This window comes from Carcharodon carcharias, chromosome 18 (genome assembly GCF_017639515.1).
Source record: "Carcharodon carcharias isolate sCarCar2 chromosome 18, sCarCar2.pri, whole genome shotgun sequence".
Classification (NCBI taxonomy): Eukaryota; Metazoa; Chordata; class Chondrichthyes; order Lamniformes; family Lamnidae; genus Carcharodon; species Carcharodon carcharias.
Genome location: NC_054484.1, coordinates 38,456,920 through 38,484,731, shown reverse-complemented (window position 1 = coordinate 38,484,731; position 27,812 = coordinate 38,456,920). Strand labels below are relative to the sequence as shown.

General features: G+C 40.4%; 2 protein-coding genes across 7 annotated transcripts in view; one reads left to right on the top strand and one right to left on the bottom strand.

Moving 5' to 3' along the window:
- The window catches only part of cblb (Cbl proto-oncogene B, E3 ubiquitin protein ligase), a 208,143-nt gene extending 197,616 nt beyond the window's left edge, over positions 1-10,527 (top strand). For all 5 annotated transcript variants that reach the window (XM_041211044.1, XM_041211043.1, XM_041211045.1 and 2 more), the window contains 2 exons: positions 5,616-5,729; positions 6,653-10,527. In XM_041211044.1, the coding sequence (XP_041066978.1) occupies positions 5,616-5,729; positions 6,653-6,933 (395 nt within the window). In that variant the 3' untranslated portion in view covers positions 6,934-10,527. The remainder of the gene's footprint in view (positions 1-5,615; positions 5,730-6,652) is intronic.
- Positions 10,528-14,395: 3,868 nt separating this feature from the next.
- The window catches only part of LOC121290771 (CD166 antigen-like), a 258,149-nt gene continuing 244,732 nt past the window's right edge, over positions 14,396-27,812 (bottom strand). For both annotated transcript variants that reach the window (XM_041211666.1, XM_041211664.1), the window contains 3 exons: positions 27,097-27,223; positions 23,000-23,124; positions 14,396-16,761 (listed from right to left, as the gene is read on the bottom strand). In XM_041211666.1, the coding sequence (XP_041067600.1) occupies positions 23,022-23,124; positions 27,097-27,223 (230 nt within the window). In that variant the 3' untranslated portion in view covers positions 14,396-16,761; positions 23,000-23,021. The remainder of the gene's footprint in view (positions 16,762-22,999; positions 23,125-27,096; positions 27,224-27,812) is intronic.

The following is a 27,812-nucleotide window of genomic DNA, read 5'->3' as shown; positions in this document are numbered from 1 at the left end:
CAGGCAGCAGCACCTAGCAGAGCAAACGAAGAGAGAACCCGGAGGCAGGCAGCATCTAGAGGAGCGGGTGAAGAAGACCTGGAGGCAGGCAGCAGCACCTAGCGGAGAGGGCGAAGAGGACCCAGAGGCAGGCAGCAGCATTAGCAGGGCGGGTGAAAAGAGAACCCGGAGCCAGGCAGCAGCATTAGCAGAGTGGATAAAGAAGACCAGGAGGCAGGCAGCAGCACCTAGCAGAGCAAGTGAAAAGAGGAACCGGAGGCAGGCAGCAGCACCTAGAGGAGCGGGTGAAGAAGACCCGGAGGCAAGCAGCAGCATTAGCAGAGCGAGTGAAAAGAGAACCCGGAGCCAGGCAACAGCATTAGCAGAGTGAGTGAAGAAGACCAGGAGGCAGGCAGCAGCACCTAGCAGAGCAAGTGAAAAGAGGAACCGGAGGCAGGCAGCAGCACCTAGAGGAGCGAGTGAAGAAGACCAGGAGGCAGGCAGCAGCACCTAGCAGAGCAAGTGAAAAGAGGAACCGGAGGCAGGCAGCAGCACCTAGAGGAGCGGGTGAAGAAGACCCTGAGGCAGGCAGCAGCACCTAGAGGAGCGGGCAAGAAGAGGCAGTCAAAAGCACCTGGAAGACTGGGCGAAAAGAGGACATAGAAGTAGTAACCACAATCTAGAAGCGCGGGCAAAAAGAGGACCCTGAGGTAGTAACATGGGAAGAGCTATTCAATCTTGTCCAATCTGTAGCTCCAGAGCAGATCGGCCATGTTCTGAGAAAAATCAAATTACGACATCACAGGAAAAGAAATGTCATTGGGTGGTGAATATTTTGCTTGTTTATCCTTAGAACTCATGCAACTTATTAGCAATTGTAGGGTTTTATTAGTTGTAGTAAGGTTTAAGAGCAGTAGTAAAGGTTATTGGGAGCAGTTTAATCATAAATTAGTATTGCTGAGAAAAGACACAATTTGTCAAAGCTTTTTGTCAGGACAATTGAGTGCAAGACAAACAGCTTTGACAACATGCATCTTTTTCAACATTACTCTATAAAGTGAATTAACATAATAAAGATGGCAGGGCAGGCGATTTGTTGCGACTGCAGGATGTGGGAGTTCCTGGGTGCCGGGCTGATCCAGGGTACACATTCCTGCTGTAAGTATCTGCAGCTCGAGGAGCTCTTGTTCAGAGTCATTGTGCTGGAGGCAGAGCTATAGACAGGGAGGGGGAAGGTGGGCAATGCATCATGGAGGGGGAGAGTTACCTGGACATTTTATACCAGGAGGCAGTAACACCCCTAGGGATAGGGTCTTCTGATTTGGTCAGTGGTCAGAGACAGGAGGATGTGACTGAGAGTGAGGCAGGTATGGTGACCCAGAAGATAGGAGTGGAAGACAGCCTTTGCAGTTGCCCCACAGGTTTGAAGTTCTTTCAGCTTGTATGGATGAAAGCATTGGCTGCAAGGTGGATGAGCGAACTGACCATGGCACCTCGGTACAGGAAGCCATTCAGGCGGGAGGTGTTATAGGGGCAGTATAGTCAGGGGATTAGACACAGTTCTCTACAGCCGAAAGCAAGAGTCCAGATGGCTGTGTTGCCTGCCTGGTGCTCTGGGCACTTGCAGTGCATGGGGGAGGATCCAGTGGTCGTGGTCCACCTAGGTATTAACAACATAGATAGAACTAGGAAAGAGATTCTGCTGAGGGAGTATGAGCAGCTAGGGGCTAAATTATAAAACAAAACCTCAAATGTAATAATCTCTGCATTATTAACCTACCTGAGCCATAAGCAAATTGGTGTAGGGTAAATCAGATTGGAGAGTTAAACAATAAAAACAAAAAAAGCTGGAAAAGCTCAGCAGGTCTGATAGCATCTGCGGAGAGGAAGACAGAGCTAATGTTTCGAGTCTGATGAAGAGTCAAACGGACTCAAAACGTTAACTCTGTCTTCCTCTCCACAGATGCTGTCAGACCTGCGAAGCTTTTCCAGCTATTTTTGTTTTTATTTCAGATTTCCAGCATCCGCAGTATTTTGCTTTTATCTAGAGAGTTAAACATGTGGTTCAAAGATTGGTGTGGGAGACATGGATTTTGATTTATGGGGCACTGGCACCAGAACTGGGGAAAGTGGGAACTGTACTGTTGGGACGGCCTTCGCCTGAACTGTGCTGGGGTGAGTGTTCTGGTGAGTTGTATAACTAGGGCGGTAGAGAGGGCTTGAAACTAAATAGTGGAGGCATGGGATTAAGCTTGAGAAGATGTGATAAATAGATAAGGCAAGGCAAGAGAGCAAGGTAGGAATAAGTGTGGCAAGAAGGGACAAAATGTATAAACCTAAGATAAGGTTACAAAATAGTAAAAAGACAGAACTAAAGGCTCTATATCTGAATGCACATAGCATTTGTAACAAACAAATGAATTAACAGTGCAAATTCTGATAGCCATTACAGAGACGTGGCTGCAGGATGACAAAGACTGGGACCTGAATATTCAAAAGTATATGACATTAAGGAAAGACAGGAAGCTAAGAAAAGGTGGAGGGGTAATTAATTAAGGATGACATTAGTGCAATAGAGAGAGATTACCTTAGCTCTAGAGATCAAAATGTAGAATCAGTTTGGGTACAGATGAGAAATAGTATAAGTACAAAGTCACTTGTGGGAGTGGTTTATAGGTCCTCTAACAGTAACCACACTGTAGGACAGGGTATAAAGGAGGGAATAATGGGAGCTTGTTGGAAATGGATGGCGATAATCATGGATGATTTTAATCTACAAAAAGATTAGATAACTCAGATTGGCAAAGGTAGCCTGGATGATGAGTTCATAAAGTGTTTTCGGGACAGTTTCTTAGAGCTGCACAATTTAGCACCAACCAGAGAATAGGCTATGCTAGATCTGGTAATGTGCAATGAGACGGGACTAATTAATGACCTCATAGTGAAAGTGCCCCCTAGGTGTCAGTGATCATAATATGATTGAATTTTACATTCAGCTTGGGAGAAAGAGAAGTGGATCTAAGACTAGTGTTTTAAACTTAAATAAGGGCATTTATGAGGGCATGAAGACAGAGCTGGCTAAAGTGAACTGGGAAATTAGGTTAAGGGATAGGTCAGTAGAGAAGCAGTGTCAGACTTTTAAGCAGTCAAAATGCTCAAAAAAAGATACATTCCAGTGAGAAACAAAAACTCTAAGGGAAGGACACACCATCTGTGATTAACTGAAGAAGTTAAAGATGGTATCAAATTGAAAGAAAAAGCATATAATTCTGCAAGGATGAGTAACAATATAAAGAGCAGCAAAGAATGAGTAAAAGATTCATGAGGGAGAAATTAGAGTACGAGGGAAGCTAACTAGAAATATAAAGACATATTAAGGGTTTCTGCAGGTATTTAAAAATGAAAAGAGTAAATAAAGTGAGCATTGATCCTCTAGAGAATGGGAAATTAATAATGGAAAATAAGGAAATGGCAGATAAATTGAACAGATATTTTGCATTTGTCTTCACTATAGAGGATACAAATAACATCTCAGAAATAATTGCAAATCAAGGGGTGAAGGGGAAGCAGGATCTTAAAACAATTACAATCACAAGGAAAGGGTACTGAGAAAATTATTAAAACTAAAAGCTGGCAAGTCCCCAGGGCCTGATGGACTTCATTCTTAAAAGAAGTGACTGCTGAAATAGTAGATCCATTGGTTTTAATTTTCCAAAATTCCCTAGATTCTGGAAAGGTCCATTCAGATTGGAAAATAGTGAATGTGACTCCATGATTCAAGAAAAAAGGATGGAGACAGAAAGCAGGAAACCATAGGCCAGTTAGCTTAACATCTATCATAGGGAAAATACCAGAATGTATTATTAAGGATATTGTAGCAAGGGCACTTAGAAAATCTCAGTGCAATCAGGTAGATTCAACATGTATGAAAGGGAAATAAATGTTTGACTAACTTATTGAAGTACTTTGAGGAAGTAACAAGCAACGTGGATAGAGGGGAACCTGTGGATGTGCTGTACTTAGATTTTCAGAGAGCATTAGACAAGGTATCACACCAAAGGTTACTATGCAAAATAAGAGCACATGGTGTAGGGGGTAACATGTTAGCATGGATAGAGAATTGGTTATTTAACAGGAAACAGGCGTAAATGGATCATTTTCAGGTTGGCAAGATGTGACGAGTGGAGTGTCACGGGATCAGTGCTGGGGTCTCAACTATTTACAATTTATATCAATAACTTTAAGGAAGAGACCAAACGTATGGTTGGTAAGTTTGCTAATGACACAAAGTTAGGTAGGAAAGTAAGTTGTGAAGAGGACATAAGGAATCTACAAAGGGACGTAGATGGGTTAAGTGTGTGGGCAAAAATTTGGCAGATGGCGAATAAAGTGGGAAAATAGAACTTGTCCACTTTAGCAGGAAGAATAAAAAAGTAGCATATTATTTAAATAGAGAGAGAACTCTGAGTTATGATGGGATCTGGGTGTCCTAGTACATGAATCTGGAAAAATTAGTATGCAGGTACAGGGGGAGGTGGTGACATAGTGATATTGTCACTGGACTGGTATTCCAGAGAGCTAGGGTAATTCTCTGGGGACCTCAGCAGATGATGAAATTTGAATTCAATAAAAAATCTGGAATTAAAAGTCTGATGATGACCATGAAACCATTGTTTTAAAAACCCATCTGATTCACTAATGTTCCTCTGCTGTCCTTACCTGGTCTGACCTCTGACCCTCATGTCTCCAGACCCACAGCAATGTGTGGTTGACTCTTAACTGCACTCTGAACAAGGGCAATTAGGCATGGGTAATAAATGCTGGCCTAGCCAGCGACACACCCATCCCATGAACAAATATTTTTTTTTAAAAATAGATTATTGCAAGGGGAAAATAAAAGTAGGGATGTTTTGCTACTGTTGTAGTAAAGGGAGATCAGTGTACAGTTTTGGTCTCCTTATTTAAGAAAGAATATAAATGCATCAGAAATAGTTCAGAAAGGTTCACTTGCCTGATACCTGGGATGGGGGCAGGGTGGGGGTGTTGTCTTACGAGGGAAGGTTGGACAGACTGGGCTTGTATCCATTGGAATTCAGAAGATTAAGAGATGATCACCTTGAAACATATAAGGGGAGTTGACAGGTTAGATGCTATAGGGATGTTTTCCCTTGTGGGAGAGACTAGAACTAGGGGACACAGTTTAAAAATAAGAGGCCTCCCATTGAAGACAGATGAGAAAAAAAAAATTCTCTGAGAGTTATGAATCTTTGGAATGCTCTTCCCCAGAGAGCGGTGGAGTCAGGGTCAATTAATATTTTTAAGGCAGAGGTAGATAGATTTTTGACTAACAAGGGAGTCAAAGGTTATCAGGATAGGCAGAATGCGGAGTTGAGGCCACAGTCAGAGCAGCCATGATCTTCTGGAATGGCAGGGCAGGCTCGAGCGGCTGAATAGCCTACTCCTGCTCCTAATTAGTATGTTCATCCCCTATTTGCTTGCCCACATAGCAACTCTTTATTTGAATAATACATTTTATGTAAAGCATTTTGAGACATTTCTGGGCATGTGATGAGGCACTAAATAAATAATTTTTAAAAAATTAATAAGAATTTAATCTTTTTTCTATTTTTAATTAGATGCTGTCTTTGACCCATCAAGTGTTCCTGTACCTCCAGCTAGAAGGACAGTTGAAGATAATCAGAAATCTAACAGGATATCACAAGAATATGATCAACTCCCATCATTGGCAGGTATGAGGGGCAAAGCATCAACTTAAGGAACCAAGGATAGCTGGAACCAAATAGTCTATTGACCATAGATACTGGGTAATCTTGAATATGAGAAGCACTATTTCAATATGTGAGAATTGTAGTATTTTGGCCATTATATGCATTCCACACACAATCCAGTTATGATACTCACTTTCAATCTCTTTCCAATACTTTTTTGACTTCAGACACTAATGTACAAGTTATGTCCAAAAAGATGAAATTATGTAGCTTCTCTTTGTGAGGTACAATGTCTGTAAGACAAAGGAATCTCTCACAAAACAAAAACAGAATTACCTGGAAAAACTCAGCAGGTCTGGCAGCATCGGCGGAGAAGAAAAGAGTTGACGTTTCGAGTCCTCGTGACCCTTCCACAGAACTCATCAGAACGAGTTCTGTGGAAGGGTCACGAAGACTCGAAACGTCAACTCTTTTCTTCTCCACCGATGCTGCCAGACCTGCTGAGTTTTTCCAGGTAATTCTGTTTTTGTTTTGGATTTCCAGCATCCGCAGTTTTTTGTTTTTATCAAAGGAATCTCTCACATTGAAACCAGGTTGGATAACTCAATGAGCTACAAAATTTGGTTTACTAAGGAACTACAATTGACAGTAATTCGAGAGTTCTCACATTCCTCTCTGCGTTATAATTCCTCGATGGTATACCAAAGTGTTATCTAAGAATGAGTGTGAATGCTATAGGATGTCGTATATCAGTGTTACAAATAAAATCATGCAAGTTGGGTTCTGTTTCTTTTTGACAAAAGTGTTTGTCTGCTTGGGTATTTCATTACTTAAACTCTGCTAACAATGAACTGAAGTGATAATGGGGCATGTGTCACTTGACAATTTTCATTTGTCATTATGCCCTTGGACTTTAGTATTTCATTTTCTGTTTCCTGTTTCAGATACTTCCCAAGCTCCAGCCAGACCTCCTAAACCACTGCCCCGTAGGACTGCACCAGATGGTTACCACAAGAAAAGTCATGTTCAAGAACCAACCTCTTTGCACAGTAGCCACGCAGGAGAAAATGTGGATGCTAAAATTGCAAAACTGATGGGAGAAGGCTACTCCTTTGAAGATGTAAAACGAGCCCTTCTGATAGCTAACAATAATGTAGAGATGGCAAGAAATATTTTAAGAGAATTTGCCTGCTTTCCTCCTATTTCACCACGCCTCAACCCGTAGCAAGGAGCTGTTCAAAAGCCCAGAGAATAGTCTTCTGAATTTCTGAAGAGCATTGAAATTTAAAGTAGCATTCAACTGGTGGAACAACTGTGTGCTGACTGAGTACAGACTGTTTCTGCGGGTTTCTTGAGAAAGTTTCTGGTAGAAGATAGAGAATGATGCTTATGTATTTTTATTAGCCATAATGTTAAGAATCAGGGTTCAACTGAGAAGAAAGTTTACTGTCCTTGAATTTCACTCCTGTGAATTGCTTGAGATCTCTGCTGCTTACCGCTGTCAAAATTTTTTTGAAAGTCATCTGAACATTTTGTTTAAGTGGGATATACAGTGTTATCGGTCTCAGTATTTTTTGTCTGGACTCTGGGACCGGTCAGCCTTGCTGCAGCATTCCTTTCATGTCAATCTGCACTGATGGGGACACACTGCCGGTTTTGACCTCTCCTCCCTCATCATTTAATCTAGGCACAGACTAAATGAGTTCTTTCTGAAGATGCTTTAATTTGCTGCATTTCAATCTATTCAACAGGTGCAAAAAGCATGTGGCCTTCACTACTGAGTCTTTTCTGAGATAAAGTAAAATTTCTTTATTAAAAAAAAACTAATTTCTGAATGTGGAGTTACATATATTTGTCTATGTATTGCCTTTCAATGTAATTTTTTTGACTGTAACCTTGGCAGCTTTCCATTGTGCACAGCCTTTGATGTATTTTTTTAATTATTTCTATTTCCCTTATAACCCAGCTACTTCATCTGTGTTGTATTCTGACAGAACAAAACTGATTTTGAAGTTTCTGGTTAATGCAACAAAAATGCGGACCCACTTTTGTGAATTGTGACATTGCTTACTGGATCAATTCCAAAGTAAAAATCTGTCAGTTTTTTTAAATTTTAGAATGGTTTATAATGCTGGATATAGGGTAGTAAAAGCATCAGAGACAATACACAGCATCTATACACTGATTATGGCCAACTGAATGTAAAACTGCCTCCATTCAATTATGTGCCAATATATTAGTAGAACTGTGTAGCAGAATAAGAGTATCAGTTTTTGTGAGTGTGGAGTGGAATGATACCATTATTTTCTGGTAATATGTTATCAGCACCCTTTTGTTTGGGAAGGTTGAGTATAGTCAATTTTCAAGTCTGGTATCACTGTAATTTAGAACCTGTATCAGTCAACTACTCAGTCTGAAGAAAGAAACAAAACCTTACACTGTTATAATGCCAGATGTCAAGGTAGCTGTGAAATGGTGAACAGTTTCCTGTCAATTCATGAAGCATCTACTTTTTTCACATTGATAGGAGATCTTATTTACCCAACAATGAACAATAAACTAACTTGGTTCTGTTGCTGCCTATTCTCTAGGTTACATTGGTGAACGGAATGGCTGGTTCAACTTTGCCTTGTGTCACCATCATTTCTGGTGAATCAAAACTCAGGGCAAATATCCATCATTGTTATGTAAATGATGACTAGTCTTTGTAACAAAGTTCAGTCAATTGCATTGCAGGTAACTGGTTTGCTTCATAGATTTGAGGCCGAGTAATTCACGCCTTGATAATAGTTGAAACCTGACTTCAACTGTTCCTTATTCTGAGCAGTTTTAAAATGTCTTGATCACTAAACTTAGAGATCGAAAGAAAATATTAAAACTAACTGCCATTTAAATCATTGACTGAATGATGCATAACATTGTGGCTATTAAATCTTTCATAAATTGCAGTAAGAGGTCTATGGTAGTTTCTTGATCTCAGCTTCTGAGAGTACTGTGTTATATGGTACGCTATCAGCTGTGGAATGCTCAAAATATGCCTTTTGCTATTATGCTGTCCTCTACTGGTCTGTCCACATAATAGCATCGGTAAAGTTACAGACAACCTGTGGATCTTAAAGGAATGAACTTTGAAAGGATATGGGGAAATTGCAAACAATATTTTTAATGTAATTTTTATTTTTACTATATTTATAAATGCATTAATGCACTCAATCCAGCTCACCATAATTTCCACTGGATTAAATGCAGTTGAGGTAATTTTGGCATTAGATGATTGCGTAAAACTGGGGAAAATTATGATTTTCATTTCCAGTCAATATCATCGTTTTACACTATCATTCAAAGTTAAATATAAAGTGACTGATGCAACAGTCCATTTGTGTTGCCTGTGAAATGGGGGTCCATTGTAGGTGGGGGATAGAATGTTCGCTCTTCACAGTTTGCTCTCCCTATATAAATCAAAATAATACCTCTGTCAGTGTAATAGGACAACTGCTGCTTTCCATTAAAAGTTGATGAAAATGTTAAGGCATTTAATTTTTTTCAGTATTTTCCGTTTGATAGCCAATTCACAATAATAATGACTTAACATTAACAGTATTATATTAAGGTATATTTAAAAAACATTTTTCAGAGAGTGAGACAAACCATTTATCATTGTTTTAAAATCCTGCACAATGAACATGTATTCAGTTGAGGATGGACCTCACCAGGTTACTTGCACTCACCATTCTAGATCTACGGAAAAGCCAACAGCAATTATTAGAACTTAGATTTTGAATTCAATTTCAGGAGTGACACTTGTGTTGCCAAATGATTTACCTTAAATAAAGTTGAATGACACCCTTTTGACAGGCACATTCATCCAATATTCAGATTTTTGTTCATTCTCAACTTGGCTTTTTCCCTTTGCACTGGTCAGCTTGTCTTATTTAGTTTTCTTATGTCTTTGAGTGTAAATGTTTGAAGCTAAATAGCTATAATGTGCATTAATGGCAAAATGGACATTCTCTCTCAAGGCACCCATAACTGGAGATGTATATTATTCATGAGCTACATTTGTTGCACACTCTGAGCTCTGGAAATCTTCTTGAAGTTTGTGATATTTTTAAGTATTTAGAGGACATCGTTATATTTCATAGGACCCTTGACATTATGGAACCTCGTGGATTTCCTATGACAGATGAAACCTGTGAAACCTGTATAGCAACTTGCAGGCTCTAGCTATCCTGCAGATGATGTTGAGCTGCTGTCTACATCATGAGCCCAGAGAAAGTTAACCATCATATTTTTCAGCTGACAGTCACACCTCAACTCTTTTCATGTAACTATGTTGAACATGTGGTTTGAAGTTTGTGTTTTTTGCTTAAATGGTGAGCAAAGCCTTTTTTTTTTTGTAGAAACTGTATTCTGGTGCGATATGTTAACATTACTTCTGAGCTGAACAGTAACTCTTCACCTACCTGAAATGAGGCAGTGCACTACTAAGGACTGCCTCCAGGTGGAAGCCTCATCATTCTGTTGGTACTACCTGTGCTCTGAATCTGAGGACTCTTCTGAAATAAGAAACTACTCCAGTTTTTTATTTGGGTTTATTTTAATCTAACTCAATATTCTGTTGAGAAGGATGCCCTTTTATTTGTCTAACACATGGCAAAATAGTAATGTGTGCAATTAATTTATACTTTGTTCAACATTCTTTTGATTTTTTTCAATTCTGATATTCAGTAACCTTTTAAATATTTTATCTGTTCTTGTAAAATATTTTATAAAAATCAGTATTAACAAATAAATGGTGTCCATTTCTTTTTAACACTTATTATTTCTGCTTGAGTGAAGGATTCTTTTCTTTCTAGCTTGTGAATGCTGGTACAATATGTAGAACTTTTTTTCATAGTGTAGCAGAGGACTGGATTTGTCATTATAACCTACAGAGTCCAAGAAAATCCTCTCACTGCCCATAAACAGGGCCAATGGTTTACAAGGACTAGGATTTTATTACCTTATAGGGGCGTGCAAGCTATGATTCACTCTTCATTCATAAATACATCAAATGATTAGCTTATTTCACAAATAATGAAAGTGCAGTAAATTGTGTAATTTCCAGTGACTATTATTTCATCGTGTGCATTCTTCCCATCACTGAACAGCTTAAGATGACACTCAATATTGTAAAATAATGCAGGAGTCATTTTCTGCTCTAATTTGCAGATGAATCCACATCTCTTTCTAGAGAAAGAACCGATCTAGGAAATGGTTATGGGAAATCTTGTGACTATCTTCAAACTTTCTATTTGGCAACCACTGCAATCAAAGTCGGCATTTTTAAGTAGTTATGAATTACTGCCCTGTCCTTTATGAATGCAGGGTTGGTGGGCCAAATGGCATCTTTCTGCACTGTAAAAATACGGAGATACGTGAAGTTGTTAGGCAATGCTTTGTTATTAAAGGAATACTGTGCTAATCAACTAGTATAAATGACAACAGGAAATCTTCTCAAAAAGGGTGGTAGAAATTTTAAACTCTTCTACAAATGTCAATTGATGTTAGATCAATTGTTAAATTTGAAACTGAGAATAGATTTTGTTAAGCCAAAGATATTAAGGGATTATAAGCAGTCTAATGCAGCAGGACCAACTGTGGGGATCAGATTTTGGATCATTTCACTTAGCCACTAAGTGCATGGGCTTTTCAGGTTGGGCTATTTAATATCGACCAAGCTTTTATGTGGTTGGAAGTTGAAGGTGAGGGGGTGCTGAATAGAAGGAAGGGATCTGTCTACTCTGACCACAAGCATGTGAGATACTAACCACAGTCTAATAACTCAAGTTGACCAGCAAACTTCTAGGAAGACTTAAAATAATATTGGCTAAGTACTTTTTAAATTTTATGCAGCACATTTTTCCAGTAGAACAGATCTTTGTGCATGACCCAAAGTTGTGCAAGAAGCTGCCCACCACTCTTGCGAGTACTGTGAGCAGACCTAAGCACCACACCTCAGGAAGGATACCACGGGCCTTGAAAAGAGTGCAGCATAGATTTACTGGAATGATACCTGAGCTTCAAGGGTTAAGTTACAAGGAGAGATTAAATAAACTAGAATTTTATTCCCTGGAATTTAAAGGTTAATGGGTGACTTGATCAAAGTTTCCAAGATATTAAGGGGAACAGAACGTAGATTGGGAGAAACTATTTTTGCTAGTTGGGAGGCTAGGGCTAGGGAGCAGAGTCTAAAAATTAGAGCCTAGAGTGCAATGAGGGAGCACTTCTTAACAAAAGGGGTAGTCGAAATTTGGAACACTTATACAAATGGCAATTAATGTATATCAACTGTTAATTTTGAAATAGAATAGATTTTGTTAAGCCAAAGATATTTCAGGGATTTGGGGCACAGGCCCGAATGGAGTTAGGTCAAAGATCAGCCATGATCTCGTTGAATGGTGGAACAGCTTTGAGGGGCTAAATATATAATAATTATACAGTAGTCTGGATAATTTTCTATAATTAAGCAACATCAAAAAATGTTGACAGCTTCTGGATAAATGTTGTTAAACTGTGTAATGTTGCCTTAATAATTGTTTGGAATTTTTACTTCGTGATATCTGCCAAAAGCCAAATGAAATTGTTAAATTACACATTAGCAATTGCTGTAAGATTTAATGCAAAATTAGAAACACATTGTCCTAGAAATTGTTGGACAAGATTTGCTAATATACTTAATAATATCGAACGGTTCAACTGCCAGCCACTTAGGAAGAAATTTCCCAGGGTAAATAATGCATTAATGGTTGACAAAAAAAAATTACTAAACATCTTCAGTATTAATAGTCTTTATGACTTCATATTAGAGAATGAAAGATACAGGATCAGTGAAACCTTGAGCACTGGCGACCCTGTAACACTTTGTGTTTTTCATGCATGAGATTTAACTGTGCAGGCAGACCTTTGGAGTACTTGACAAGTTGGAGAATGATCTATGTCAGAATACTTCCAATATCTGGCTTATTTATTATTTTTCTAATATTTATTATAATTTGCTTAATGAGCCAGATGACCTGCTCTAGTGCCATGCTAATTAACGCAGTACAGGGTCAGTAACAGTGTGGTGCTGTTTTTTTTAAACTTGTCTCTTTCATAGCTGACTGGTTATGTACGTAATAAACTGTAGCTTTGCCAATTGAAATGAATGAAATATGAAATTGACAAAGATCTCATTTTCTGCAATTTACCATCTACTAGCTGCATAATTACAATTTAGATTATTTTACTGATATTTGCATATGTAAAGAGTCTAAGTATTAACTATTTAGAGATCATAAAATGTTTTTAGACTCATTACACACAAAATAAATCCCCTTCTCTATAAAATATTTTACCCTGCCCAAAATTGAGCACGTAGACTTAACCACCGAAGTAAGTCCCTTCAATTTCAAACTGCTGCTAACACTCAGCAAAGCCACCTGCCTGGAAGTATGCAGATCAGCTCCCACAATTTTAGCGCTGAAGTCAATTGAGAACATAAGCAGAGAGGGAATTAAAGTTGGTTTTTAATACTCATTTGTCGGGCCAAGAGTGCTCCGCTGGGTGCCATAAGCAAAGGTTGGGCCTCCCTGGTATGAGACTATACTCAGCCTCTTTCCCTGCCCTCACACTTGTCCCAGTCCACACATTAATGAGTGCTAGTGGATGGCAAGGGGCTGCCTGAATTCTGCAGTGTCTCAAGACAAAATGCAAGTTTGCTAGATATGAGAGATTTGGGTTTATACAAGCTGCATTAACAGGAGGGTCACAAATCTCACCATTTTAATGCACAAGTCAGCAGGCATTTAATATTCATATAAAGAGGATAAGTAAGCGGTAAAGATACCTTTCTTGATTAATTCTATGATCATTTTCATTTCAGTACAATATTGAATGAGTAAAGTGATGGGTACACAATCAGATTATGATCAGTTATTGTCAAATTATTGCTGAGAAGCTGATGCTACCTGAACACACATGCTTATGGAATGGTTGCAGTTTGATTAGTTACTAACAGAATTAGTGAACAATCACCCATATTATTACCAGCTTTTTAAAATTAATCATTGAATGATTGCAGGTTTTAACATGAAGGAGAAAAGGAAAACAAACCTTCATGATCAGATTCATGGACTATTGTAATTTGTCAACAATTCTACAGTAAATTCCTAATTTCTCTCTATACCTCAACAGGTTAAATGAAATTCAAAAATTGTGTGGTATATCTGATTTTCTTTACCCATACTTTACCCTTTTCAATATCCAGTTCTTTAATGCTGTGCCAATTAACTTTTTTCCCTCTAGAAGCTGTACAATCGATACACTAAACTGGATGGTAGAAATTCTTGTACAGAACAAAACTAACTAAAAATTACATCAGTTCTGTGCTCATAGGGTGTTTTTAATATTTAACCAATGTGAGTCCAAGTTGTGAAGCTACATCCTCCACCACTCGACAAAATTTAAATAGCAGCTTTAGTTACCTCAAGGTTTGGCAGAGCTAGTTAAAGAACTACAATCTTTGGCTAGCCCTTATCCATATATTCTATTGGCAGCTGAGCTAGAAGCACTGTACTTCTGCTTTTGAAAAACTTTGAACATAAACAAGGTCAGAGGTAGAATTTTGATCAATTCTTACCATTGAATAAATAATACACTGTAGACCATTTAAAGCTTCGAAACATTTATTTTTTTTAGCAAACTGGAAAGATTAAAGATCATGGGCTGTCTTTGTACAGGGAATCAGGCTAACTAATTTGGGCCACCGCCATATAATCGAATAAGTTAAATTCCATTTTTATTACAGGGGTTTATAGTGATGTTTGCACACAGTTTCATCCACTTTTCCATGCAACCGCCAACGTATTTTTGTTAATGATACGAGTGGGGCTGTGTGGGTTCATGTTGCAGGATTAGAAGACATCGTTATTTTTCCCCAGATGTGTGTAATTTTGAGACATAAGTCTTTGTGAAGCCATTAGATCCATCTAGTGTACGCTTATGTACCTATATAACAAAAACATAGTATTCACCATATCATGGATTAATGAGCAATATGTCATTTTAAATGACCCAAATTTAGTTAATTGCCTGCACTGCTAACATACAGTAATATATAAATATGCTGCAGAGGTAAGTGAATTTCTAAGGGTTCACAACCTCTGTGAATGTGCTACAACAAACATCTGGCGAATATTTTAAGTCTAAATCTCACTCCAGTACATGAAATAAGGGGCATCACAGAAATGAAGATTGTAGTTTGCAAAGAAAAAAGTAGCCCATATATCAGGTCACCACAGAAACTAAGTGAATAAATTCCTTAAACGTGCACAATCTTAGCATTCATGTGTATTCAGACATCCCACAATGTCCAGACATATAGTACATTTATGGTAAATTAAACACCTGTTTAATTGCTAGCTTCAACTTTCATTTATCTTAACAAAAAACCCATTTTTGTTTGGTCAAATCCATATAGGGATCCAGTCAGCGCGCAATGACATTGTAAACACCTTCATTGGGTGTATTTACAATGCTACACTTTTCCCATCCTCAATGTTTTTGCTCATTTGTCTACATAATGCACAAATGCCATAAACCAAGTTGCTGAGTTGTCAAATGATTTAGTTGCGTGCTTGTAAACAAAATAGCTGGATTCCTATTTATCATTTGTATTTGGCTTCTAATATTTTTCATACCTTCTTGGATACCATCTGCTCTATGACACTATTTAAGAACATTATCTGTAGATGCCTCAGTTAAGATTAGTATAAAAAGATGCATTAATTGAGCACACATCTCTTCCCTTTTTCCAGTCCTGTTGGGTGGCACAATGGATGAAAATATGTGAATGCGCTTTTTTCCAACATAATGCGAGTGTGAGGGCTGGAGGATACATCACTGTAAAAACAGACATATTCTACCAAATTGAAATTGGCCATTACACAGAGTGCTTAACGCTGTGCAACTAGTTGGTTAAACTAGCAGCAAGGCTGAGACAAAGATCAGGAAAATTTAAATGCAAGCCAGTAATTGATGAGAGCCAGTGGAACCTCCATTATCTGTGCTCTGATATCAATCAGCCTGATTAAGTATCAGAATATTTGAAGGCTTAAAGCATTGCATGAGTTGTTGCCCTTTTCCAACAGCTCATTAAGCTCAACCTCCCCCAACATAAATAAACTTTGCAACCCAGAACGTTTAAATTCAATATATAGTTACTTATCTTCCTTCCCATTTCTACGTGATTGCTGTACCACACATCCAATACTAAAATTCAGAGATTTAGTTATCTGCTAAGGATTTCCTCCATTGAGGATAATGGAAGTTCCACTGAAGTGTAACAATGTTTATCAACTCAACTGGTGGATTTCTTGCTTTGTACCAACTCTTACTGCCCAGAATTGCCATGGAAATTAACCTGAAGCTAATATTTAAAAAAATACATTTGAAGTATGACCACATTAACCCATAAACCAATGCCATAAGGAAATGGCATATGAAAGCATTCACCACCCCCTGGAAAATTATATTAACATTTAAAGCAAACACATCAGTGCAGATATTCAAAACAATGAAACACATTTTTTTAAAAAAACCCTCACTTGTTGCAATGGGGCAGTTTACATTATCCCTTAGAGGACTGAGTCCCTTAGTGTGAGTAAGAAATATCTCAGTCACCTCTTCCTAATATTAATCATGTGCTTTATGTGTTGAATGCAATGAAAAGTTACTGCATATTTACCTCACCATTGTATCTGAAAGGAGATAATTTCCCCTTGTGTACAACTGCTCAAGTAAAATGTGATTTCAGCCCTCAGAGTAACAAACAGATTCAATGTGTTTCATTAAAAATATTTGGATATGCAGCTGGAGATATTTGTATTTCTGTGTCTTAGAGATAAGGCATTGCCAGTGGTGGTGGAGCACGGCAATTTCAACTCGCTGCCGATTTCAGCATATCTTGCAATTCACTGTTTCAATGGCAATCATGTCCTTGGCCAATCTGTATCTTAATAGATGTTTTCTTTCCCTAGAAAGAAGGGAAAAGAACAAACCACCATCATCAAATTGAAAAGCACATTATTTGGCATTCACTTGATGGAGCAACAGATCTTGCAGTGTCCTCAGTCAGTTGGACTTTATCCTTTGGCTTGAACATAATTTGCACTATAACTTGCTAGAAACGTGACAAAGGGAATGGGAAATCTGGGACATTAGTGAACAATAGAACCAAAGTCTAATCCACTTAACCAATTGATTTAAGAATTTGAAAAAGAAACAAATGGTAGTAAGGAGGAATTAGAGTTAAATCAGGTACAGAAGGAAATGTGCTTTTTTTCCCTCTTAATTCAAAGGAAAATAAAGATATTTTTAAAAATCAAGTATTTACTACATGCGGTGTAACAGTTAAAATTATTCTGTTTCTGGAAGCAGTTGATTGGCATTGCATTAACAGTTTATCACTGTTAAAAGGGTGTTTGTGTCATTAAGTTTGAGCCCAAACTGCCATGCAAATCCTGCAACTTCGTAATAAGAACTGGGAGGCTTAGGGTGAGAAGCCATTTGGGCAAACAAAAAGTGCAGCAGAGTAAAACAAATACTGTAATTCCTCATTTAAAATTGTGGTTGTACTCCTGAAATGTACGACTTTTAAATGAATCATGGGTTCCCATAGGAATCAATGTTAAAGCCAGAGTTAGATTCCTTTGGACATTTCTCACCCAGGAAAACTAATGTGCAAGTTGAAATACTGTACCATACATGTGCAGCATTGTGCATTCCTAGCTGAAATAACTGCAAAATATAATACATCACTGACTTATTAAAAAAATACAGTACTCACCTCAGTAGATCGAGGCTCCATCTAGTGACAGGAGCTGAAGGTCCCAGAGCTACAAGTACCAACCAACTTCTGGCACTAGATGGAGCCGAGGTCTTCAGTGCAACCAGAACTAGAGCCAGAAGCTGCCGAAGAACAGCCCCGAGGACTCAGATAAGAACAGAGGCTGGGAGGGAAGAGCAGCAGACAACAAGGCCAGGATTTGGCAAAGGTAGGTGGAAGAAGGACTGGACTGAGGGCAAGGGCAGAAGCACTGCGGGAAAAGTCATGAGCAGACAGGCCACAAAAGAAGAAGTCTGTAGCAAGCAATATTAAAGTGAAACACTCAACATTAAACAGATATATTGACTACTTTATTAAGGATGTTAAAGTGAAACACACTATCTCTTCGTTCCCTTAACTTGCCAAACAATTTGTACATTAATAATGGAGTGTGTCATTTGTATATCCCAAGCAATATATATGAGTGCTCATAGTACAGCTAGGAGAACTGCACAGGACCAGTTTTGTAAATTAAAAGTCAATAGTAGGATTACACACTGAGTTGTGTTCTAGGAACAATGAATTTAAATGCACTATATAAAAACAAGCTATTTTGAAGTTTAAAATTTATACAGTAAGGTTGTGGACTTTACCCAAAGAATTAATGGTGGTGGATTGTAAAATAAAACACTGGTACAGACCAAAATGTCTACCATTCTTGTACAGTTTGAGCCTATAACCCTTTATAACTAGCTTCCCCCAGAATAGGTCAATCAGTAAAGCACAATCGAACTTATAATCAAATTATGCAAATCAAAATCTACTGTTTAGTATATGTTCTGTACTATTTTAGCTGATTTCAACAGATTGTAGTAAATAGCAATAATTGACCAAAGCCTTCCTAGTGTAGGGAGAAGAAACAATCAGCTAACGTTCTCCTTCTCATGTTCATTGCTGCAATGACAGCAGCTAGAAAAGGTAACATGTGGACAGTATATAACTGTATGACCCATTTTGTCCTCATCTAAGTAGTCCAAAACCAATCACTGTTTAGCCATGTGTATGAAAAATGGTTCCTTGCGTGAGGTATCAAACAAAGTGTTGATGCGGACACCCAGCTGACCTGAACGAACGCGAAATCGTGCGAGAACACATTGGGTGAGCGTCCCGAAGTCATTGCACCCTCATGGCATATTGCAGTTGGCTCTGCCTCTCTAGGGAGACTGTAACCTCCACATGTCAGATGATTGGACTGGAAATCACCTCCAACTGTGCGTGGGGCCACTCTATGCCTGTGGTTCTAAAGGTCACAGTAGCCCTTAACTATCTATGTGGAGTGTCCCAATCTGCTGCCCACGGTTGTATCAAGCTGGTCACTGATGCTCTCTCTCTTCAGATAGGTCATGACATTCATTCATTTCCAGATCGATGAGGCCAGCCAAGCTGAACAAGCTAGAGACTTTGCAGCAATTGCAGGGTTCCCCTGCATCCAAGGTGACATAGACTGTACTCATGTGGTCATCAAGGCGCCAGCGGGTGAGACGATCACAAGACAGATTCTGCAAGTCTGTGCAAGATACCCTGGCAGCTCCCATATTGCATATATCCTGTGACACACCCAGATGCCAAGGTTGTTCATAGCTCCAGCTTGGCTGGATGGTTGGCTCCTGATGCCACTCTGGCACCTAAGAACAGAAATGGAAGAGAGGTACAATAGGAGTCATGCCTCCACAAGGGCAGTGATTAAAAGGACCATTGGCCTTCTGAAGATAAGGTTTAGATACCTGGGCCTAGGGGTGCATATCTCTTATAGTTGTCGTGTGCTGCGCTCTGCACAATCTGACTCTGGCAAGGGGGGAACCCACTGGAGTGTGAGGATAGAGAAGAAGCTCCACAGACCGCTGAGGAAGACTCAACTGATGGTTCTGATGAGGAGTCTAGGAAGGCACAAGTTGATGATGTGGAGGTAAACATGAGAGCCTCAGGGAGGCAGGGACACCAAGGAGGCCTCGATTCTCCACACATTCAGCTAGATATCCAAGGCATAGCATGAACCTCAGGCCAAGAATGATCTCCTCCGTACTAAACATTCCCGATGAGGCCATACTATGACCCCAATGTCAAATCCCACCTCTGTAATAAAGTTTGCAGCCTTTACCGTCTATCATAAGACGCTGTTGTCCTGAGCACCTGTGAAATACATGAAGGACACTCAGGCCATGAAAACAGAATCAATATTTATATCATCAAGGGTTAAACAAAAGGAACATAACTTTATAAAGTGTTAACAGTCACATAGAAGGTATAAAAATAATCTAATGAAATAACTTCACCCCGTGAAAATCCCCTCATGTTTATAGTGCCATAAACTTTTGCTAGCGAGTGCTGTGCCTTGGTGTGTCCCCCACCCCCTCACTGACAGCGGCATTGGAGACAGCCTGCTGACTATGATGTCTTGTTGATCCTGATAACCTTGGTAGTTGTCCTCTGACTGTCAGAGCCTGCGCAGGTGCTGCCTGGCAGGATGCTTCCAAACCAATGGCTGGGCACCTCTCAGTTGTCGCAGCCTCATCAGATGCCATGGTTACTGGCAGAGGGGAGGAGAAGCTGCCACCCTCTTCTGGAGAACCATGACAGGAGCCCTCAGGGACGACAAGCAGCTGATCCACCAGTGTGAGGTCAGTCTGAGCCTCCCTGCTGACCACTGATGGACGGGCACCGAGCAGGGAGGCTAGGTGCCTCGTCCATCTCTCACACTGGCAATGACCTGATGAGGTCACTGCCAACATGTGGGCTTGTAGGTCTGAACGCAACACCAGAAACCCACGACTCTGTTCCTGGAGTTGCCTCTCCATTAGAGCTCATTGTGCGCTCGGAGTTCCGGTCAACACAGTGCTCACGCTCTGCATGGACTCCTTCAAGACAGAGACCATGGCAGACAGACCCTCAGGAATCTCTGCCAGATCCTCCTGTGCATTCTATTGAACATACATCATCTGCCTCGGACCCAGCACGGTCCTGGTCTCCAGCAGTTCTCATACTGCCGGTGCCCTGGGCACACTCTGCCTCCGCCTGCTCGTCAAGCAACTGTGCCATGCCCTCACCAATGTGCACGACCATTGAATCCAACAGCTTAATGTATCTGCGCTGGTGCGTGGTTCCGAGAGAGGATGTGACATGAGTGGATATGGCTGGGGCTCCTCCTCTGGAGCCAAGGGAGGGTCCCCTGAGTCCCTGCATCCTCTTGAGAATAGCGCATCTGAAGGAGGAAAACAAAATGTCATTAGTTTCACTCTTCACATACCTTTGTGCTCGTGAGACAGGCTGTTGACACCATGGACAAGTGCCTCACCAACACATTGAGACTGTTGCTTCATTCTTGCTTACAACTTCAGTGAGTTGATGCCACCCTATGTCTTGAGACGTTAAGCCCATCTCTCACCTGCCCACTGGAGTCTTGCCTTCGTCAGAGACACCCGTCTCTCTACAACCGATGGACCTCACGCCATGCTGGCTGGCGTTCCTGCTCCAGAGTGTCCGTCGCATAGCACATCATGATGAGTAGGTTGGGGAACCCACCACCTGTCCACAATCTCTCACCAGCATTATGTCTTTGCTTTTGCTTGAATGGGTAGAAGGGAATTTACTAGTCCTGCTCCTACCTGCAGCACCATTCCAGCCTGTCCCACCCCTGCTGAGAACCAGGTAGCAGTGCACGTCATATTAGCACACCTCACCCTTCAATGCATCCAGGCCAAGGGGGCACAAGTTTCAATGTCATTTGGCTCACACACTTATACTAAGAACAGCCAGTCGTCCACACACAGTTCACCTTTGTGGAGAGCAGAAGATTGCTGAAGTGTTTGCAGCACTGCATCCATGTGCGCCAGACAATGTCGTGCCCGCTCACCTCAGCTACTACCCCTGTCCTGGCCTTCTTGGTCAGGTGCAGGAGCCTCCTCTTGCCATCCCCGGACATCAAGACCTCACGCCTGGCACTCAATGCCTGGACAAGAACGCCCAGCCGTTCATCAGAAAAGCAGGTGGCAGAGTGCCCACCAGCCTTGCCCTCCTGCCTGGTAGATCCAACAGATGCTGCTGACATTGATGTTTCCAGAAGGTGTCCCGAAATGTATAGGTCCCTCCAAGGAGGCTGATAACGTTCAGGGATCTGACTCCAGCATTTTTAAATCTCCCGCCAGATCCCCATTGGACCCAACGTGCGACAAGCTTCCGCCCCCCACGCAGCCCAAAAAAACCAACAAAAATATGTGATTCACGTTGGGCACGCCTTAATTGACCAGCCAATGTGAAATCGCATTTACTGTCCGAAGTTGCCCGGGAGCGAATTCCACATCTACTTCTAGGCCTGCCGACTGCACACGCCCAACAGGTGCAAAATTCAGGCCATGGAACAGTTGCCCAGTCGATACCTTCAACGAGGGGAAGAGTATTAGAGTGATGTGCAAATGTAGCATTCCCTTTGTTTTACAAGTCAATATTCAAAAACTCAAACTAGTTTTTGGCAAAAAAAAACATATCCCAACAGCAAAAACGGTTCCGAGGCTAAGGTCATGCATCAGTTATAGCAGAGTCAATACGAAGTGGATAATCAAGGTTACAGGCAACAAAATTGCAGTAAACCAGCAGTGATGACCATTTCTATGGCATGAGGACATGTCAACTGCGGCTTCTAGATTCTGGAAAACAATCTAAACTCTGGACTGTGATGTTGTTGAACATGGAATTCGAGGAATTTTAACCAAAGTGGTTAAACAGCTGAGAATACAAAATATTGCTGTCAAGGAATTAGTGATTTTGTCAGTGAGGACAATTTTCCTGTTATTCATAATCAATATTACATCTCTTGTGATGCTAGAATATTAACTCCCTTTATTTGCCTCTTTTGATATTAAAAAAACATTTAATCAGAGTTGAGATGACAGCACAGGCTGTTCAGAATGAAAAAGAATAGATGTGTGAGGCCAAAGTTGCAAACTTAAAACAAAATAACATGTAATTCATATGTAAAATATGCAAAAAAAAATGTTAAAATTAAATTTCAAGGGAATACACCAAATCAAACAATTTGTAACATAATTTTAGGCTTCTCATAACTTTGCTTTGGAAGTGCAGAATACTATCCACTTTTATAAATCATATGGCAATTATTCCAGAGACCACTCATCAAGATAACCTCTCACTTTTCAGTCATTCAGTCATGGGATTTGGATGACATCCACAAACTACTTATGCATTATTCTTCAGGTTTATGATGATGCTGAAATTGAATTATAGCTTCAGTACTTACCCTCTACCTATCATTAGTTTCAATATAGAAAGGCACTTCCAGTGTAATAATAGTGATGATAGCTAATGTAGCAGTGCAATTATAGTTAATTTATTAGGAATGGCTGGAGTGCTTTTGTGTTTTATGGAGCCGTACCTGGCTTGTTGAGGCAACGCAGTTATACAGCTGAGGAACCTGATGTGTGGTTGTTATCTCCCTTATTTATCTTTTTGATCTCATCAGCTGTGCCTCTTTCGTTGGTTTTGGTTTTTGATGTTGGGCTGTTAAGAGAATGAGTTTTAAGGAGGGGTGAGAATCACAGTGCAGAGTCAATTTCAATTTATATTTAAAGACCCAGTATTCAGCAAGAAAGAAACTTTTACTGTAGCAATGCTACCATTATATGTCCACATTTAGAACAGAAAGCATAACAACTTATATAGCACCTTTAACGTAATGAAAAATTCCAAATTGCTTCACAGGAGCAGTGCAAAACAAAGTATGATAACGAGGCACATAAGGAGATGGTACATTGGATGACCAAAAAGGTTGGCAAAGAGGTAGGTTTTACAGAGTGTCTTAAAGGAGGAAAGTGAGGTAGAAAGGCAGAGAGGTATAAGGAGGAAATTCCAGAGCTTGGGGCCTAGGCAACTGAAGGCAAGGTCGCCAATGGGGAGCAATCAAGGTTGTGGATGTTCAAGAGGCCAGAATTAGAGGAGCACAGATATCTCAGAGGTTTGTTGGGCTGCAGGAGATTACAGGCATAACAAGGGGCGAGACCATGGATGGATTTAATAACAAGGATGAGAAATTTAAAATCAAGACATTACTTGACCAGGAGCCAAGTGGGGGTTAAGACATGGACAGTAGTTTTGGATGACCTCAAGTTTACGAAGGGTAGAATGTGGGAGATGAGCTGGGCATGGGTTAGAATAGTTAGGGCTAGAGGTAACAAAGCCATTAATGAGTGTTTCAGCAGCAGGTGAGTTGAGACAAAGTCAGATGATGCTCTGGACATAGAAATGGGTGGTCTTAGCAATGGCAAGAATTAGATCAGAAGGTCATCTCGAGGTCAAACATGACAGCAAAGTTGCAAACAGGCTGGCTTAATCTCAGACTGTTGCTAGGGAGAGGGATGGAGTAAGTAGCTAGGGAACGGAGTTTGGACAGGGAGACCGAAAACAATAGTTTCAGTCATCTCAATATTTAATTGGAGGAAATTTCTGCTTATCCAATACTGTATTTCAGATAACAATCTTAACAATTTAGCAACAGGAGGAGTTGAGAGAGGTGGAGGAGAAGTAGAGCTGGGTGTCATCAGTGCAGGTGTGAAAAATAATGCTGTGCTTTCGAATGAGGTCACTGAAGGGGCAGAATGTGGGAGAGAAAAAGGAGGGGACCCAGGATAGATCTTTAGGGGACACCAGAGGTAACTGTGCGGGAGCAGGAAGAGAAGCCACAAGTGATTCTCTGGCGATAATTAGGTAACAAGAAAGGCAAGGTCAGTCTCACCCATGTGGGTGACCGTGGAGAGGCGTTGGACAAGGATGGTATGGTCAGCTGTGTCAAAGGTCACAGACAGGTTGAGACAGATGAGAAAAGAGACTTATCCTATGTGACTGCAACAAAGGTGTCATTAGTGACTTTGCTAAGAGCTATTTCGGAACTGTGGTACAGGCAGAAACAGGATTCAGAAATAAATATGGGATTCCAGGACAGATGGAAATGACTGGATGGATTGAGGTGGGAGGCAACAAGTCTGAGGGCTTTTAAGAGGAAAGGAAGGCTGAAGGTGGGAAGGTAGTTTGCAAGGATGTTGGGGATCAAGGTTGGTTTATTGATGAGAGGGGTGATGATGGCAATTTTAAAGGAGAGATGGGCAACACCTGAAGAGAAGAAAACATTTACAGCATTGGCTAACATCAGAGCCAGGAGGGGAAGCTAGATGGGATCAGCAGTTTAGTGGGGATAGGATCACAGGTACAGGAGGTGGGTCTCATGGTCGGAATGAGCTCTGAGAGGGCATATGGGGAGATAGGAGAGAAACCTGAGAAAGATGCGAGTATGTAAATATTATACCCGTGAAGTGTAGCCCCTTAGTTTTATAACTCTCAATTCCTCGGCCTGTATTACAGAGAAATTCCAATGCTCCAACCAATTCTGTCCTCATTTCCTGTAAGTTTTTAGTTAAATAATTAATATAAACTAAAAATATGAAATAAATTTATTTTAAAAGCGTGCTTTTAAATTGGTGACTTGAGTTATATCTGCTTGCCTGCTCGATTCCAATTTCCGTCTACCCACTCCTTCACTCCAAACTACAGTTTGGTCTCCTCACCCCATTGTGCAACAGTAGATTAACTAGTATATTTGTAAACTTATCCCCTGATGTTTGTAAGACAAATCAAGGCAAGGAATTTCTGCTTCTGCTCTCGCTTTCCCTTAGGCTCAGCCTTTGCAGAAGCAGAAAATTCCAGTCCAAATTTTCTACCCCACTTGAGAACTGAGTGTTTGCTCCCTCCATTTTCACGGATTGTTTGTGATATTACTGACAGCCCATGTAGTCTAGCAACTTAATTCATTTTAATGGAAAACGGCAATTGTGAACCCACCTACATGCCAATCTGGAACTACCTGATCACAGAGATGGTCACCAGTAAAATAAGTTGCCTACGCTCAGTCAGGTTCAACAGCTTTACTGAGTTAATTCCCAAGGATTACATCTCTAAAGACAATTACAGAATTACATTGGATAAACAGCCCAACCAGACCAGTCTGTGCCAACGTATATGCTCCACTTCAGCCTCCTCCCATCTTTCTTCATCTAAACCTATCATTGTAACCCTCAATTCTCTTCTCCTTCATATGCACTTCAGGGAAGCCAGACATGTATCTATACTATTCACTTCAACCACACTTGTGGTACTGAGTTCTACATTCTCACCACTCTTTGGGTAAATGAGATTCTTCCAAATTCCCTATTGGATTTCTTGGTGGCTATCTTATATTAATGGTCTCTCATTATGATATATTTATTGCGCTAAAATGTGAAAATAATTAGGACCAGAAACAGAAAAAAAGTGAAATTGCACAAAATTCCCTGCTACACTTTATTACAAACAGGTCCCTTTCAAGTACCTATTTGTTTTCCAGGGAGCTCAGATGAGTCCAGTCAGTGGAGGTGAGACAAGCTTTTGGAATATTTTTCACTGTTCCATTGAGAAGTGAGATGCTATTAAAATGTTGTAAGGCATCTTGAGGAAGTTTTATTCTGAGAGAGAGTTAGTTTTCACACATATGCTGATGACACCCAGCTCTACTTCATCAGCACCTCTCTCATCTCCTCCACTGTGCTAAATTACCAGGCTGCTTATCTGACATCCAACACCGGAGAAGCAGAAATTCCCTTCAACTAAACTTTGAGAAGACCAAAACCATTATCTTTAATCTGCACTACAAATACCATTCCTCAGTTACTGACTCCTTCCCTCACCCGGCAACCGTCTGAGACTAAGCCAGATTATTTGAAACCTTGGTGTCACATCTGACCCCAATATGAGCTGCCAACCACATATCTTTGCCACCAGTAAAATCGCCAATTTCCACCTTTGTCACAGTAGCCAACTCCACCCCTGCCTCAGACAATCAGCTGCTGAAACCCCCAATAATGCTTTTGTTATCTCTAGACTTACTATTCCAATACACTCCTAGCTGGCCTCCTACATTCTGGACCAAAAAATTGAAATAATTGAAAGCTCTGCTACACATGTGCTTACTGATGCTAAGTCCCGTTCACCCATCACTCCTGCCATTGACTTACTTTGAGATGTTGCTTGACTGGGAGTCAATTTTAAAATTCTCAGCCTTGTTTTCAAGCTTTTCAGTTGTCTTGCCCCTCTCCATGTCTGTAATCTTGTCCAATCCCATAACTCTCAGATGTCTGCACTCATCTAATTCTGGCCTCTTGAACATCTCTGATTTTAATTGTTCCACCATAGGCAGCCATGCTTTCAGCTGCCTCAGCCCTAGATTCAGGAATTCCCTCCCTAAACCTCTCATTCTTCCATTAAGACGCTTCTTAAAACCTACCTCTTTGACCAAGCTTTCAAACACCTGCCATAACATCATTTTATGTGGCTCGGTGTCAAATTTTGCTTCATAATGCTCCTGTGAAGTGCCTTGGAATGTTTTATTATGTTAAAGGCATGATATAAATACAGGTTGTTGTTACTGATTGATATACCACTGCATACCTTTTCTTTTTGTACAACCAGTAAACCACACCAGCGATGACTGCAGCTATTAGTAGGCCTACGATGATTCCCACTATCACCTTGGCCTGGTCATTGCCTTTGCTGTTGTCATTCTTATTGTTTGGGTCTGCAGGAGGAAAAGCATTCCAGTCAGATTTATTAAGTCACAATATTCAACTAAACTTTTAAATTAATTTGACCGTACGATGCCTCAAAATGGTAATAATCACCTTTTCTTACTCGATAATACTTACTGTTCACAGGAATTAATGGCTCTCTGGATAAATGTACTGACCAATATGCACCAACCCTAGAAATTAGGAATGCCTTGGCCTGAATCAGGGAGCTACAAAATTTCTGTGGCCATCTTGGGATAAAACAGATCTGCAACCGGCTGCCTCCATTCCAACAATTGCCAGATGCTGAATTTGGCTCGAATCTCATACCGGCAAAGACAAGTGTATGGAGCAATTGCCAACCTGAATTGCTGCCAGTCTTGACCAGAAGTTAAATTTCATTCTCCATAAACTAAAATGGGGGAGGAGAGGTCAAAAAGGAAGGTACTGGACTAACTGAATCCAGAGCTGGCAAAAGTATGGAAAACGATATTGGTTGTGGTTAGCTAGAGCCAGAGGAATGCCATGTTTCCTCAGGGAAAGTAAGTAACCTTGGTAATGAAGAGGATGCAGGATTTGGAGATCAGGATGCCAAGATTT